Source organism: Thunnus maccoyii, chromosome 22, assembly GCF_910596095.1.
Source record: "Thunnus maccoyii chromosome 22, fThuMac1.1, whole genome shotgun sequence".
Classification (NCBI taxonomy): Eukaryota; Metazoa; Chordata; class Actinopteri; order Scombriformes; family Scombridae; genus Thunnus; species Thunnus maccoyii.
In genome coordinates this window covers 26,162,377-26,178,339 of record NC_056554.1, presented here as the reverse complement: position 1 = coordinate 26,178,339, position 15,963 = coordinate 26,162,377, and the positions used below count along the sequence as shown (strand labels likewise).

At 38.5% G+C, this 15,963-nt stretch overlaps 1 protein-coding gene across 1 annotated transcript; it reads left to right on the top strand.

Annotated features, from left to right (window-relative positions):
• Positions 1-6,290: 6,290 nt before the first annotated feature.
• Positions 6,291-15,184, top strand: pfn1 (profilin 1). The gene is made up of 4 exons (XM_042402032.1): positions 6,291-6,399; positions 6,651-6,786; positions 12,625-12,814; positions 14,616-15,184. The coding sequence occupies exons 2-4, from the start codon at positions 6,652-6,654 to the stop codon at positions 14,711-14,713; spliced, it is 423 nt and encodes a 140-aa protein (XP_042257966.1). The 5' UTR covers positions 6,291-6,399; position 6,651; the 3' UTR covers positions 14,714-15,184.
• The last annotated feature ends 779 nt before the right edge of the window (positions 15,185-15,963 follow it).

Genomic DNA, 15,963 nt, shown 5'->3' with positions numbered 1-15,963 from the left:
AAGACACGTAAAGATACACAAAACGAACACAAAGACACGTAAAGATACACAAAACGACCACAAAGAGACGTAAAGAGATGCAAAACGACCACAAATAGGCGTCAAGATACGCAAAACGACCACAAAGAGACGTAAAGAGACACAAAACGACCACAAAGAGACGTAAAGAGACACAAAACGACTACAAAGTGACGTCAAGATATGCAAAACAACCGCAAAGTGACGTCAAGATACGCAAAACGACCACAAAGAGACATAAAGATACACAAAACAACCACAAAGTGACGTCAAGATACGCAAAACGACTACAAAGTGACGTCAAGATACACAAAACGACCACAAAGTGACGTCAAGATACGCAAAACAACCACAAAGAGACGTAAAGAGACACAAAACGACCACAAAGTGACGTAAAGATATGCAAAACGACCACAAAGAGATGTCAAGATACACAAAACGACCACAAAGTGACGTCAAGATACGCAAAACGACTACAAAGTGACGTCAAGATACACAAAACGACCACAAAGTGACGTCAAGATACGCAAAACAACCACAAAGAGACGTAAAGAGACACAAAACGACCACAAAGTGACGTAAAGATATGCAAAACGACCAAAGTGACGTAAAGATATGCAAAACAACCACAAAGAGACGTAAAGAGACACAAAACGACCACAAAGTGACGTAAAGATATGCAAAACGACCACAAAGAGACGTCAAGATACACAAAACGACCACAAAGTGACGTCAAGATACGCAAAACGACCACAAAGTGACGTCAAGATACACAAAACGACCACAAAGTGACGTCAAGATACGCAAAACAACCACAAAGAGACGTAAAGAGACACAAAACGACCACAAAGTGATGTAAAGAGACACAAAATGACTACAAAGTGACGTCAAGATACGCAAAACGACCACAAAGAGACGTCAAGATATGCAAAACAACCGCAAAGTGACGTCAAGATACGCAAAACGACCACAAAGAGACGTAAAGAGACACAAAACGACCACAAAGTGATGTAAAGAGACACAAAACGACTACAAAGTGACGTCAAGATATGCAAAACAACCGCAAAGTGACGTCAAGATACACAAAACGACCACAAAGAGACGTAAAGAGACACAAAACGAGCAAAAAAAGACATAAAGATACACAAAACGAACACAAAGACACATAAAGGTACACAAAACAACCACAAAGTGATGTAAAGAGACACAAAACGACCACAAAGAGACATAAAGAGACACAAAACGACCACAAAGAGACGTAAAGATATGCAAAACGACCACAAAGTGACGTGAAGATACGCAAAACAACCACAAAGAGACGTAAAGAGACACAAAACGACTACAAAGAGACGTCAAGATACGCAAAACGACCACAAAATGACGTCAAGATACGCAAAACGACCACAAAGAGACGTCAAGATATGCAAAACAACCGCAAAGTGACGTCAAGATACGCAAAACGACCACAAAGAGACGTAAAGAGACACAAAACGACCACAAAGTGATGTAAAGAGACACAAAACGACCACAAAGTGAGGTCAAGATACGCAAAACGACCACAAAGTGATGTAAAGAGACACAAAACGACTACAAAGTGACGTCAAGATACGCAAAATGACCACAAAGAGATGTAAAGAGACACAAAACGACCACAAAGAGACGTCAAGATATGCAAAACAACCGCAAAGTGACGTCAAGATACGCAAAACGACCACAAAGAGACGTAAAGAGACACAAAACGAACACAAAGAGACGTAAAGAGACACAAAACAACCGCAAAGTGACGTCAAGATACGCAAAACGACCACAAAGAGACGTAAAGAGACACAAAACGAGCAAAAAAAGACATAAAGATACACAAAACGAACACAAAGACACGTAAAGATACACAAAACAACCACAAAGAGACATAAAGATACGCAAAATGACCACAAAGTGACATAGAGACTCAAAACGACCACAAAGTGACGTCAAGATACGCCAAACGACCACAAAGTGATGTCAAGATACGCAAAACGAACACAAAGTGACGTCAAGATACGCAAAACGACCACAAAGAGACGTCAAGATATGCAAAACAACTGCAAAGTGACGTCAAGATACGCAAAACGACCACAAAGAGACGTAAAGAGACACAAAACAACCACAAAGAGACGTAAAGAGACACAAAACGACCACAAAGAGACGTAAAGAGACACAAAACGACCACAAAGTGATGTAAAGAGACACAAAACGACCACAAAGAGACGTAAAGAGACACAAAACGACCACAAAGAGACGTAAAGATATGCAAAACGACCACAAAGAGACGTCAAGATACGCAAAACGACCACAAAGTGACGTCAAGATACGCAAAACAACCACAAAGAGACGTCAAGATATGCAAAACAACCGCAAAGTGATGTAAAGAGACACAAAACGACCACAAAGAGACGTAAAGATACGCAAAATGACCACAAAGAGACGTAAAGAGACACAAAACGACCACAAAGTGATGTAAAGAGACACAAAACGACTACAAAGTGACGTCAAGATACGCAAAACGACCACAAAGAGACGTAAAGATACGCAAAACGACCACAAAGAGACGTAAAGAGACACAAAACGACCACAAAGAGACGTAAAGAGACACAAAACGACCACAAAGTGACGTCAAGATATGCAAAACGACCACAAAGTGACGTCGAGATACGCAAAACGACCACAAAGAGACGTCAAGATATGCAAAACAACCGCAAAGTGACGTCAAGATACGCAAAACGACCACAAAGAGACGTAAAGAGACACAAAACGACCAGAAAGTGATGTCAACATACGCAAAACGAGCACAAAGAGACGTCAAGATACGCAAAACAACCGCAAAGAGATGTCAAGATACGCAAAACGACAACAAAGAGACGTAAAGAGACACAAAACGAGCAAAAAAAGGCATAAAGATACACAAAACGAACACAAAGACACGTAAAGATACACAAAACAACCACAAAGAGACATAAAGATACGCAAAACGACTACAAAGTGACATAGAGACTCAAAACGACCACAAAGTGACGTCAAGATACGCAAAACGACCACAAAGTGATGTCAAGGTACGCAAAACGAACACAAAGAGACGTAAAGAGACACAAAACGACCACAAAGAGACGTCAAGATATGCAAAACAACCGCAAAGTGACGTCAAGATACGCAAAACGACCACAAAGAGACGTAAAGAGACACAAAACGACTACAAAGTGACGTCAAGATACGCAAATCGACCACAAAGAGACGTAAAGAGACACAAAACGACCACAAAGAGACGTAAAGAGACACAAAACGACCACAAAGTGATGTAAAGAGACACAAAACGACCACAAAGTGATGTCAACATACGCAAAACGAACACAAAGTGACGTCAACATACGCAAAACGAACACAAAGTGACATAAAGATACGCAAAACGACCACAAAGAGACGTAAAGAGACACAAAACGAACACAAAGTGATGTCAACATACGCGAAACGAACACAAAGAGACATAAAGAGACGCAAAACTCAGTGCTCAGTACGCTCTCATCCGGCCAGCGCGGGACGTCAAACCCGACAGCTGATTATAAACTCTGTATACTGTGAAACACAGAATTAATCAGCTTCATGTGAAGTCGTTTGGTGGTTCCACACTGCAGGTTTAGAGAGTAGAAACAGTGATGGAGGTTCAGTCCTATGAGCATGATGCACGCTTACTGCACGCGCTCTGTATGTTCACCAGACTCCCGCTAGCTGAGCCCACTGACTTCCAGTTCAAGACAAAATCATTTAATCATGTGGCTCCTCTAGACTTTCCAAATGATATCGGACCAAACGGATTAAACGAGTCATTTCACTGAGAAACATTTATTCACTGTTTTACTGCCGCTCCTTTTCCAGTGACTGTGTGTGAACCTGGAGGCTGTAATTACATCGTTTGGCCACTTTGTCAACTTGTCTTCACGTCTGTTGCTGGAGGTTTAGTCTGTCTGATGTCTAATAATCCCTCCATAGCAGCAGCAGCAGCAGCAGCAGCAGCAGTTCATGGTGTCGACATGAACTGAAACAGTTCAGGAGGAAGTGGTTTGTGTGTGTGTGTGTGTGTGTGTGTGTGTGTGGAAACGAACCGTTTTCACAGCAGCTTCCTGTTGAAATTCAACCCTCAGACAGTTTGAACACTTTTCTGTCTTCAGTCTCCGTCTGACTCAGAGTTCAGTCCATCATCACTTCAGTCTGATGTTCACCTGTTTCTATCACCTGCACTGTTGTAATAATAGTAATAAGTGCAGCTCAGTGCAGACACGATGGATAATATAACAAGCTTTTAAAATACAACACATTATTAAAGATGAAACCAGTGGTTTCCAACCTTTTTGGCTTTTGACGTCTTACAAAAAGCAGTGTGTAGTCGGGGTCACATTTCACATGTCTATGAGTTGTTAACAGCTCCACCAAATAGTGATTTTTCCCTCTAAACTTCTCACATGCTTTCATTTCAATAAATGTTCAAATGATCCAATATTTCAGCAAAAATCAAAGATTAGAGAAAAAGTCCAAAAACTGAAAACAGATTTGTGTATCAGAACTTTGTTTTTTCTTCTTTCCTCTCCCATTAATCATCTCACCACCCCTCAGATTTATCTGCTGACCCTTTGGAGGGGCCCGACCCCTAGGTTGGGAACCACTGGACTAAACTAGCTAACTGTATATAAAGTAGTTGAAACTATTTTTATATCGTTTCTATTCATTCTTTAGTATAACAGAATATAATTTGCTGGGATGTCAGTCAGGAAACAAACAACATATTTAAATGTCGGTTTGAGGTGAAACAAGCGTCCAGTCTGAGAGGAAACGACCTGCTTTAACAAACATGTGTGATAAAAGAGAAACATGACTGAAGAAATGATGCATTTTTATATGATTTATGTTTGTTTCGTGTTGCAGCTCGCAGCGACGATGCACGTCAGTGGTGGAAAGTCTCTCCGTCAGTAAACAGCGTAGATGAATTATGATGTTTAGATGTGAAAATGTTGAATTATGTTGCTGTTCTGACTCTTTGTACCTGAAATAACTCACAAAAGGCCCCAAAAAGCTCTTAAAAGATGCAGCTGAGTAGTTGAGAGGAAACATTGTTCCACTGATTTACTGACAGATAAATGTTACTGGACACTTAAACATTCCTGTCAGAGATGAACCACTACTGTGATGGGACCAGTGCGACCCAGTTAGCCGCGACTCAGAACATATACGTCACATATACGTGAACAGGCGTCCACATATAACCGCCGTCGTCACCTGAAGGTGACGTCTGTTCACTGACGTTGCTGCGTCGTCGCCGCAAACTGCAACACGAAACAAACTAACTAAAATAAATAAAAATGTGTTTTTGTTGCCTGTCATTTAACCTTTCTGTCATCCTGACGGCTTGTTTTAACATCAAATCCCTCCAAAAACAAACATAAATCATATAAAAATGCATCATTTCTTCAGTCATGTTTCTGTTTTATCACACGTGTTTGTTAAAGCAGGTCGTTTCCTCTCAGACTGGACGCTTGTTTCACCTCAAACCCAGAAATAAATGAATTAAAATCACATTTTGAATGTATGTTGTTTGTTTCTTCTTTGACTTTACTTCTTGTTTCTGTCATTAAGCCGGCAGAGATCTCTGCAGCTTCACGTCAGTGCAAACACAAGAGTTCACTGCTCACACTTCCTTGTTTTTTACTTCCCAGGTGAGAGAGAGAGACAGGCAGAGAGAGAGAGAGAGAGAGAGAGAGAGACAGGCATAGAGAGAGAGAGAGAGAGAGAGAGAGAGAGAGAGAGGCAGGCAGAGAGAGAGAGAGAGGCAGGCAGTGAGACAGGCAGAGAGAGAGAGGCAGGCAGTGAGAGAGAGGCAGGCAGTGAGAGAGAGAGAGAGGCAGGCAGGCAGTGAGAGAGAGAGAGAGAGAGAGAGAGAGAGAGGCAGGCAGAGAGAGAGAGAGAGGCGGGCAGTGAGACAGGCAGAGAGAGAGAGAGAGGCGGGCAGTGAGACAGGCAGAGAGAGAGGCAGGCAGTGAGACAGGCAGAGAGAGAGAGAGAGAGGCAGGCAGTGAGACAGGCAGAGAGAGAGGCAGGCAGTGAGACAGGCAGAGAGAGAGAGAGAGGCGGGCAGTGAGACAGGCAGAGAGAGAGAGAGAGAGGCGGGCAGTGAGACAGGCAGAGAGAGAGAGAGAGGCGGGCAGTGAGACAGGTGGGCGGTGAGCTGCAGACAGACGGGAAGCTGCCTGCAGGCTGGGAGTGGTCCGATGTATAAAAAGCGGCTCGTCTTCCTTCTTTCTGCATTTGACTTCTTCTCTCTTCCCCCTCTTCCTCATACCTGAGACTCTACCTGCACAGGTAAGCTGACATGGTCTCTCTCTCTCTCACACACACACACACACACACACACACACACACACACACACACACACACACATACACACATACTGTCTCTGGGTATTGATCAGGTGATCGATCAGACTCTGTGTTCATGTTCTTGACTTTGCTGATTGAGACGCAGGCTGTCAGTCAGTGATTGTGTGTAACTGACTGGTCTTCCTCTGTGTGTGTGTGCGTGTGTGTGTGTGTGTGTATTGGTTATTGATCAGGATGTCGTGGCAATCATACATTGATAACATGAAGACAGTCGACGCCTCTGGGAAAATCCCAGTGGCAGAGGCGGCGATATGCGGGATGGCGCCGGAGAGCGTGTGGGCCAGCACACCCGGCTTCGCTAACATCACGGTAAACTCACACACACACACACACACACACACACACACACGCACACACAACTGCAAGAACAAACTCCTCCAAATGCTTCAGATTCAGATTCAGGTTGAGAGAAAAGTAGAGAACAAGCGTCTGTGAACCATCTGGCGTTTGTTGGATCATCTCTGATTCTAAAAACTTGTAAAAGTCGTCCACTTCCTCCTTCACAGAAACTTCTGCTGCTTTATTTTCACGTCCGGTGAAGGATTTACTGCGTGCACAAGTGTTTAAAACTGCTTCTTCGTCTGTTTTTCTGTCTTTCCTTTTTTACATTTTTGGTTATTTTGGAGATTTGTGTCTTTTTTTTACTTTAAAAGTCTTAAAACGGGACAGAATCGATCATCAAACATCAAGAAATCAGCTTTAGTTCCTGAAACTCCTCCAGTCGGCAACAGGTGACATCACCAAAGAGCTGCTGCCCGATTGGCTGATTTTCTGCTAATTTTAAGTAATTAACAGTATAAAGTGGGGTTTTTTTCTGCAGCCAGTTTTTTTCTTCCTCTTCTTCTTCTTCTTCTTCTTGAGTTTTGGGCGTGTTCAGTTTGTCGCCCCGCTGGTTCCCGCTCCGTCAGCGAGGTGGGCGGAGCTACAGCTGCTGCGCTGCAAAAAAAAAAGAGGCAAAGTGTTAAAACGAGAAAGCAAAATGTGAGTTTCTGACTTGTTTCAACAAGCCAACCCTCATTTTTAGAAAAGTCCTGACATGACGGGAAACAAGATGAACCGCCTCATCTCATTGGCTGATTGTTTCCGGGGGGGGGTTTGACTTCAAACAAGACCTCAGATTGACAGAAAATGTGATATTTTTTGCAGTGTAATCGTTTTGTTGCTGATACACAATTATGTAATTTCTGCTTTTTGTATTTTTTATGATTTTTGTTGGTTTTTCTACCAACTGGATCACATTAAGTTAAAAAAATGACAAATAGTTTGCACTGTGACACAATTATAATTATTTTTTTGATATAATATGCATTACATATACATTTTTATATAATTTGAGTTCAATCAAGTCTTCAGTATGACAGGAAATGGCCACTTTTTGCAGCGGTAGTTTTGCAAGTCACATCATGATTTTTATTCATTTTTCTACTTAACGAGTTGATTTCTTGAGAATTCTTTAATATGAGCGGAGTTGGCTTTTGATTAATTTTTAAGCTTTTTAACTGATAGGGAAGGAAAAAAATACATTTTAAATGTCCAGTGTGAGAGAAAATGACCTGCAAAGAGACGAATTCTGATTGTTTTAGCTGACAGAGAAGAAAAAGATGCATTTTTATTCATTTTTTTGGAGGATTTGAGTTGAAACAAGTTTGCAGTTTGATTGTTTTTTAACTGACAGGGATCATTTTCATGAATTTTTTGTTCATTTTTCTACATTTCAAGCTCAGATCTGGACGAAACCCGTCGTTTCCGGCCTTCTGTGGTTTTTTGAGGGGGGGGGGGCAGCAGGCAGGCCGGGTGTCGGTTTGACTACCTTATAAGGACACGATGTCGAAAAGACGAGAGAGCAGCAAATACAGGAAGCAGAGACGATCACTTCTCAGTTCACACACACACACACACACACACACACACACACACACACACACACACACACACACACACACACACACACACACATAGTGAGGTGAGGCTTATAGCTGTTACGCAAGGTGTGTGTGTGTAAGGTGTGTAACAGAGACAATCACCTGCAGGGTTGTTTGCTTGTTTGCAACCAGTAGTTTCTTCACCTTTGACACTTTGAATGACCACACACACACACACACACACACACACACACGCACACACACACACACACACACACACACACACACATGTCTCAACACGTCCTCCACACCTTCTTGTCTTCGTCGTTCTTTCCTCCGGTTTCTCCTGCAGCTCAGTTCAACTCTTTCTCAGAGGATTTACGTTCATATTCGACTGAACTGCAACAACAGGAACGTTTTGTTAGAAACGTGACGCTGCTGAATCACGTTTCCTCTCAACATGATGAGAACATGCTGTTAACATATTTGACAAGTTTAAAATGAGACTTAACGTATGAGTGAAATGTTTAAAGAGAACATACCTGATTGTTTTTCCCACCAAAATCTCTGCTGCTGCATTAAAATATCTGATGTTGCAGTAAAATATCTGATGTTGCAGTAAAATATCTGACATTACAGTAAAATATCTAACGTTACAGTAAAACATCTGATGTTGCAGTAAAATATCTCATTTTACAGTAAAACATCTGATGTTGCAGTAAAACATCTCATTTTACAGTAAAACATCTGATGTTGCAGTAAAACATCTCATTTTACAGTAAAACATCTGATGTTGCAGTAAAATATCTGATGTTACAGTAAAACATCTGATGTTGCAGTAAAACATCTCATTTTACAGTAAAACATCTGATGTTGCAGTAAAATATCTCATTTTACAGTAAAACATCTGATGTTGCAGTAAAATATCTCATTTTACAGTAAAATCTCTGATGTTAATGTAAAATATCTAATTTTACAGTAAAATATCTGATGTTGCAGTAAAACATCTCATTTTACAGTAAAACATCTGATGTTGCAGTAAAACATCTCATTTTACAGTAAAACATCTGATGTTGCAGTAAAATATCTGATGTTACAGTAAAACATCTGATGTTGCAGTAAAATATCTGATGTTACAGTAAAACATCTGATGTTGCAGTAAAATATCTCATTTTACAGTAAAACATCTGATGTTGCAGTAAAATATCTCATTTTACAGTAAAATCTCTGATGTTAATGTAAAATATCTAATTTTACAGTAAAATATCTGATGTTGCAGTAAAATATCTCATTTTACAGTAAAATATCTGCTGTTGCAGTAAAATATCTGATGTTGCAGTAAAATCTCTGACGTTACAGTAAAATATCTGATGTTGCAGTAAAATATCTGATGTTGCAGTAAAATATCTGCTGTTGCAGTAAAATATCTGATGTTGCAGTAAAATCTCTGCTGTTGCAGTAAAATATCTCATTTTACAGTAAAATATCTGATGTTGCAGTAAAATATCTCATTTTACAGTAAAATATCTGCTGTTGCAGTAAAATCTCAGCTGGTAGAAACTGCAGCAGTGTGAAAGTGTTTGTGGTTGTGTTCAGACTCTGGCAGCACCTGGTTCAGGTCTGAGAAAGATCCTGGTCTCTGATTAATACAGAACAAGTCTGCAGTGATTGAAGCTCAATGTGTTTCTGAACATTTCAGCCACAGCAGCATCTTTCACTAACCTGAACCAAACCCGAACACACAGGACTCAGGATGTGAACCCGGGTCTCTGCTGTCAGAGTCCCGCATCCACCCCGACCTCTGACCTCTGACCTCTGAGCTCTGACCTCCCACTGCAGAGACAGATATACATGTAGCTTCATCACTGTGAACATCATCCAGGCAGAGTTTACTCAGTTCAATGTGTAAACCTGCCGATCGATCGATCATATAGACGAATCAGAGTTGTTGGTGGATGTAAACAAGCGACAACAAACGACCCACCAGGAGACAGAAACATGAAGTCGATCAATTTTGACAATCAAATACTTGTTTTAGTCATTTTTTAAAGCAGAAATGCAAAATGTTTCCTGGTTGCAGCTTTTCTGTGTCGAACAGTAAACTGAGTTTATTTGAATTTTTGACTATTGATCAGGAAAAAAAAGATATTTAAAGAAACTTTCCACTTTTTTCTGACACTTTGTAGACAAAATGATTAATCAATAATAAAAAAATAATAATCATTAGTCGCAGCTCAACATATTTTCATCATATTCATGCCGACAAAGAGGAGCTGCTAAAGATGGAAGTTAGAGATTATTTGAGTTTATTTATTTGCAGGTTAAAGTCAAACAAATACAAACAAACAACAAGAAAAAATCAACGTGCACAGAGAACAAAAAAGACCATTAGGATTATTGATTACCTAAATAATACACAGACATAAATATACAAGAAAAACACAAAGAAGCAGCATCACGTTTCCTGTCTGAAATTCCACTTTTACAGCATCATGTGGAGCTGAAACATTTAATTAATAAAGAACAATCAGTTCTAGTTTGATTATTGATTGTTTCCAGCAAAAATGCAAAAAAACATTCTTCCATTCCAGCTTCTCAACTTCATGAATTTGCTGTTTTTTACAGTAAAAGGCACATTTTTAAGTTTTAAAGGTGTTTGGAAACATTTTTTTTAAGATTTTCTGATATTTTATTGACTAAACAACAAATTAAATAATCAAGAAAATATCCATGAGAATAATGGATAATTACAATAATCATGTGTAACAGCTCTATAGTCATTAACTTTCCAGTTAAATGTAGTTTTGTTTCTGCAGATATAAAACACTGAAACATGATTGGCTGCAGTCTTTCTGTGTCACATGTGCACTGACACGTATCCGTGGTTATTTTTAGGCAGGTATATAAACATGATATATTTCAATGTGAGACTAAGTTCAGAGTTTTTAGCAGCTGTTGGTTTAGTGGTGTGTTTTTGTCGTCTATATTTGGTATCACGGCTTGTCGCGTGATCCAACATCAGTGGTACAACAGGACAATCATTGATAATTCATTAAATACATCTAATGCAATGACAATATTCTATATCCATAAATAAAACATATTAACATGAACACACTGTGATTTTCACTGTCAATCGATCTGCCTGTTGTGTTCTTGATTAAGTGATTAATTGATTGTTTGGTATAAACGTAAGAAATGTCCATCAGAGCTCAATTTGATTGTGTCACATGTCTTCACATTCATTTCACAACACGACTTTAATAATTAATCAGTCATCAGAGTTGTTGCTAATTATGTTTCTGTCAACGACTAATCAATGAATCGACTGATGGTTTGAGCTCTGACATAGAGTGTTCATGTCAGCAGACACAGTTAAACAACACACAGTCAAACCAGACAAACCAGTTCTATAGAATCCCTGGAAACACTGGAAGCTGCAGAGCCCTTCAGCCAGGCGCCGTGTTTGACTAACATGTGAAGCACAAACATGGTTTTTAATCTCATGAAAACTAGATGTTAACTCGTAGGAAAGGTTGATCTGAGACAAGCTGTTATCAGAGAGGTCAGTGTGGAGAGTTTCCAGCAAATAGACCGACCCGTCAACGCTGAGGTCATGGAGATGAAACTTCTCATTTTAGTGGAAATCAGGTGAAATAGTCTGTCAGGATAATGATCAGTGATCCTCATTAATTTGTATTTTATAAACTGGGTGTCAGCTCTGTGAAGAAAAACTCCAGAGATTTATTATTGCACTTTTATAAAGTCATTAATTGAAGAAGAAAAGTCAAAATCTGTGCAGCAGAGACCGAAATATCTCAATGTTTAGTCCCTAATATGGCTCAGCTGGTAAAAGTGTCCACACTTTTGTACATATATATTAAAAAATGACATTGTCCACTTATGTGCAGTATACAAGTTGGTTAGTAAAAGGTGCAACTGTCCACTAACTTTTGATAACTGGATAGAAATAGTTCACTAACTTTTTTCCACTAATTTTGTGTAAAATTGGTGGCATGACCCTTAAATGAATGTGGTGTGGTCACAAAGAACATATTTTATAATAAAATAAGTATATAATACAGTTTACCATCAACTTTTTTTGAAGGTTTTCTTTCTCTGATTTTGTGTCTTCACTGTTTGTAACATTTACATAAAGAATACAACAGTTTTATCCAAAAAGTCCAGAAATGATCTAATTGTATGACCTGAGGTTGCCCTCTAGTGGCCAGATATGATAATAACAACCATTATTATGATAATAACCTGTCTGTCTCTCTCTTAGGTGGAAGAAATTAAGAGGCTGGCCGGTAACAGGAAGGACTTCGGCCAGAGCGGCCCGACCATTGCAGGCATGAAGTGCAGGTTGATCCGAGATAACTTGGACACTGACGGCTTGTTCTGCTTGGACTTAAAGAGTTCAGCAGACGCTGAAGGCAACGCCTACAATGTATGTGTCGGCAAGAGTCTCAAAGGTAAGACAGAAACAGACCGCCTGAAAGATGAAATTCTGGGCAAAGAGTCCCCAAAGTGCTTTCACTTTAGTCACCCAGAGGAATTAGATTTATCAGCTTTGATACACACACGATACTTGTTGGTAGATCAGTTCGTCGTCGGTTTGGATCCAAACATGAAATTTGTTGACAAGAAGAAAAATATAGAAAATCACCAGATTTATCTTGAAAGCTCAGTGATTGGCTGTTTCTTGCTGAAATGCATCTCAGAAGTTGTTGTTAACTTCTTTATGTCCACAGTTTGTAGCTTCAACCTTTTACTAAAGAACCAGATATTTTCTAACACAATTGTTATCTTTTGTATTGGTGATAATGTTAGTAGCAACAGTATTGGTAGTAGTAGTAATAGGAAAGAAGCTGCTCTAACTTCCATTTCACTGCGATTTTAATAAGTAAAACTGACTTTAATTAGTAAAATTGTGGCTTTAATAAGTAAAACTTTGACTTTAATTAGTAAAATTGTGGCTTTAATAAGTAAAACTTTGACTTTAATTAGTAAAAACGTGACCTTAATAAGTAAAACTGACCTTAATAAGTAAAACTGACTTTAATTAGTAAAATTGTGGCTTTAATAAGTAAAACTTTGACTTTAATTAGTAAAATTGTGGCTTTAATAAGTAAAACTTTGACTTTAATTAGTAGAAACGTGACCTTAATAAGTAAAACTGACCTTAATAAGTAAAACTGACTTTAATTAGTAAAATTGTGGCTTTAATAAGTAAAACTTTGACTTTAATTAGTAAAATTGTGGCTTTAATAAGTAAAACTTTGACTTTAATTAGTAGAAACGTGACCTTAATAAGTAAAACTGACCTTAATAAGTAAAACTATGACTTTAATTAGTAAAATTGTGGCTTTAATAAGTAAAACTTTGACTTTAATTAGTAGAAACGTGACCTTAATAAGTAAAACTGACCTTAATAAGTAAAACTGACTTTAATTAGTAAAATTGTGGCTTTAATAAGTAAAACTTTGACTTTAATTAGTAAAAACGTGACCTTAATAAGTAAAACTGACCTTAATAAGTAAAACTGACTTTAATTAGTAAAATTGTGGCTTTAATAAGTAAAACTTTGACTTTAATTAGTAAAATTGTGGCTTTAATAAGTAAAACTTTGACTTTAATTAGTAGAAACGTGACCTTAATAAGTAAAACTGACCTTAATAAGTAAAACTATGACTTTAATTAGTAAAATTGTGGCTTTAATAAGTAAAACTTTGACTTTAATTAGTAGAAACGTGACCTTAATAAGTAAAACTGACCTTAATAAGTAAAACTGACTTTAATTAGTAAAATTGTGGCTTTAATAAGTAAAACTTTGAATTTAATTAGTAAAATTGTGGCTTTAATAAGTAAAACTTTGAATTTAATTAGTAAAATTGTGGCTTTAATAAGTAAAACTTTGACTTTAATTAGTAGAAACGTGACCTTAATAAGTAAAACTGACCTTAATAAGTAAAACTATGACTTTAATTAGTAAAATTGTGGCTTTAATAAGTAAACTTTGACTTTAATTAGTAAAATTGTGGCTTTAATAAGTAAAACTTTGACTTTAATTAGTAAAAACGTGACCTTAATAAGTAAAACTGACCTTAATAAGTAAAACTATGACTTTAATTAGTAAAATTGTGGCTTTAATAAGTAAAACTTTGACTTTAATTAGTAGAAACGTGACCTTAATAAGTAAAACTGACCTTAATAAGTAAAACTATGACTTTAGTAAGTATAACTGTGATGTCTTGTTTCTGTCTGTCTCTGCAGCGCTAGTCATCGCTAAGGGCACAAAAGAAGCCAATGGCGGGCAGGTTTCTGGGAAGGTGTTTTCAGTGGTCGATTACCTGCGGAAGGCAGCCATGTAAGACAAGACGGCCACCATCCCCTCCTGTACCCACCAAACAAGACGGCCACCATCCCCTCCTGCACCCACCAAACAAGATGGCTGCCACCCCCTGCCTCCCTCAAGAAAATGGCCGCTGTTTTGAGCTTCTTTAGTTTTATATTATTTTGACCCTCTGGGCATACCGTAGCCATCAGGGATTAAATAAAGTGTTTAAAGTTAATTCCGTGTGATGAGTGAGTAGTGCAGTTTTGAACACAGTTTTGAAACTGAACACACGCACACACGGTGGTGTATACGAGTGAATGCTGTTAGCATGTTCACATTTTATCTGCATACATTGCAGATGTTGTTGTTGTTGTTTTTGTTGTTGTTTGAAAGCAGGGAGCAGTGTTACATTTTTTACAGTCGAGAAGGACCTTCGTCCTCAGCTCTGTAAAAGAAAAAAAATCACGTGAAAATAAAAAGACGAATATGTTAATTCTTAAAAACACTCGGAGGGTTTCTGTGTGTGTGTGTGTGTGTGTGTGTGTGTATAACATGTATTACTGACGCTGTGGGGACATACACCTGCACAGTCACATGTGGAGACTGAAAAATCAAGTCCCCATCACTTACTTCAGTACATCTTTATTAATTTAATTTCTACTTCAATTACTGCTAGTACTACTGTTTCTAATACTATTACTGCTTCCACTACTGACATTACTTCTACTATTACTTTGCCACTGCACCTACTACTATCACCACAATTTGTACAACTCATACTATTACTACAACTGCTACACCTCTACCAATATTACTTCTAGCACTACTACTTCTACTGCTACTGCTAATACTACTGCCACTACACTATTACTACTACTACTGTTACTGCTAATACTACTGCCACTACACTATTACTACTACTACTGTTACTGCTAATACTACTGCCACTACACTATTATTACTACTACTGTTACTGCTAATACTACTGCCACCACACTATTATTACTACTACTGTTACTGCTAATACTACTGCCACTACACTATTACTACTACTACTGTTACTGCAAATACTACTGCCACTACACTATTACTACTACTACTGCTACTGCTAATACTACTGCCACTACACTATTACTACTACTACTGTTACTGCTAATACTACTGCCACTACACTATTACTACTACTACTGTTACTGCTAATACTACTGCCACCACACTATTACTACTACTACTGTTACTGCTAATACTACTGCCAATACACTATTATTACTACTACTGTTACTG

What these genes read in the sequence shown, in the direction of transcription:
- pfn1 (XM_042402032.1), top strand. Translation starts at nt 6,652, where the DNA reads ATGTCGTGGCAATCATACATTGATAACATGAAGACAGTCGACGCCTCT. An exon ending in CCGGCTTCGCTAACATCACG is followed by an intron (nt 6,787 to 12,624) that starts GTAAACTCACAC and finishes TCTCTCTCTTAG; the next exon opens with GTGGAAGAAATTAAGAGGCT. An exon ending in TGTCGGCAAGAGTCTCAAAG is followed by an intron (nt 12,815 to 14,615) that starts GTAAGACAGAAA and finishes CTGTCTCTGCAG; the next exon opens with CGCTAGTCATCGCTAAGGGC.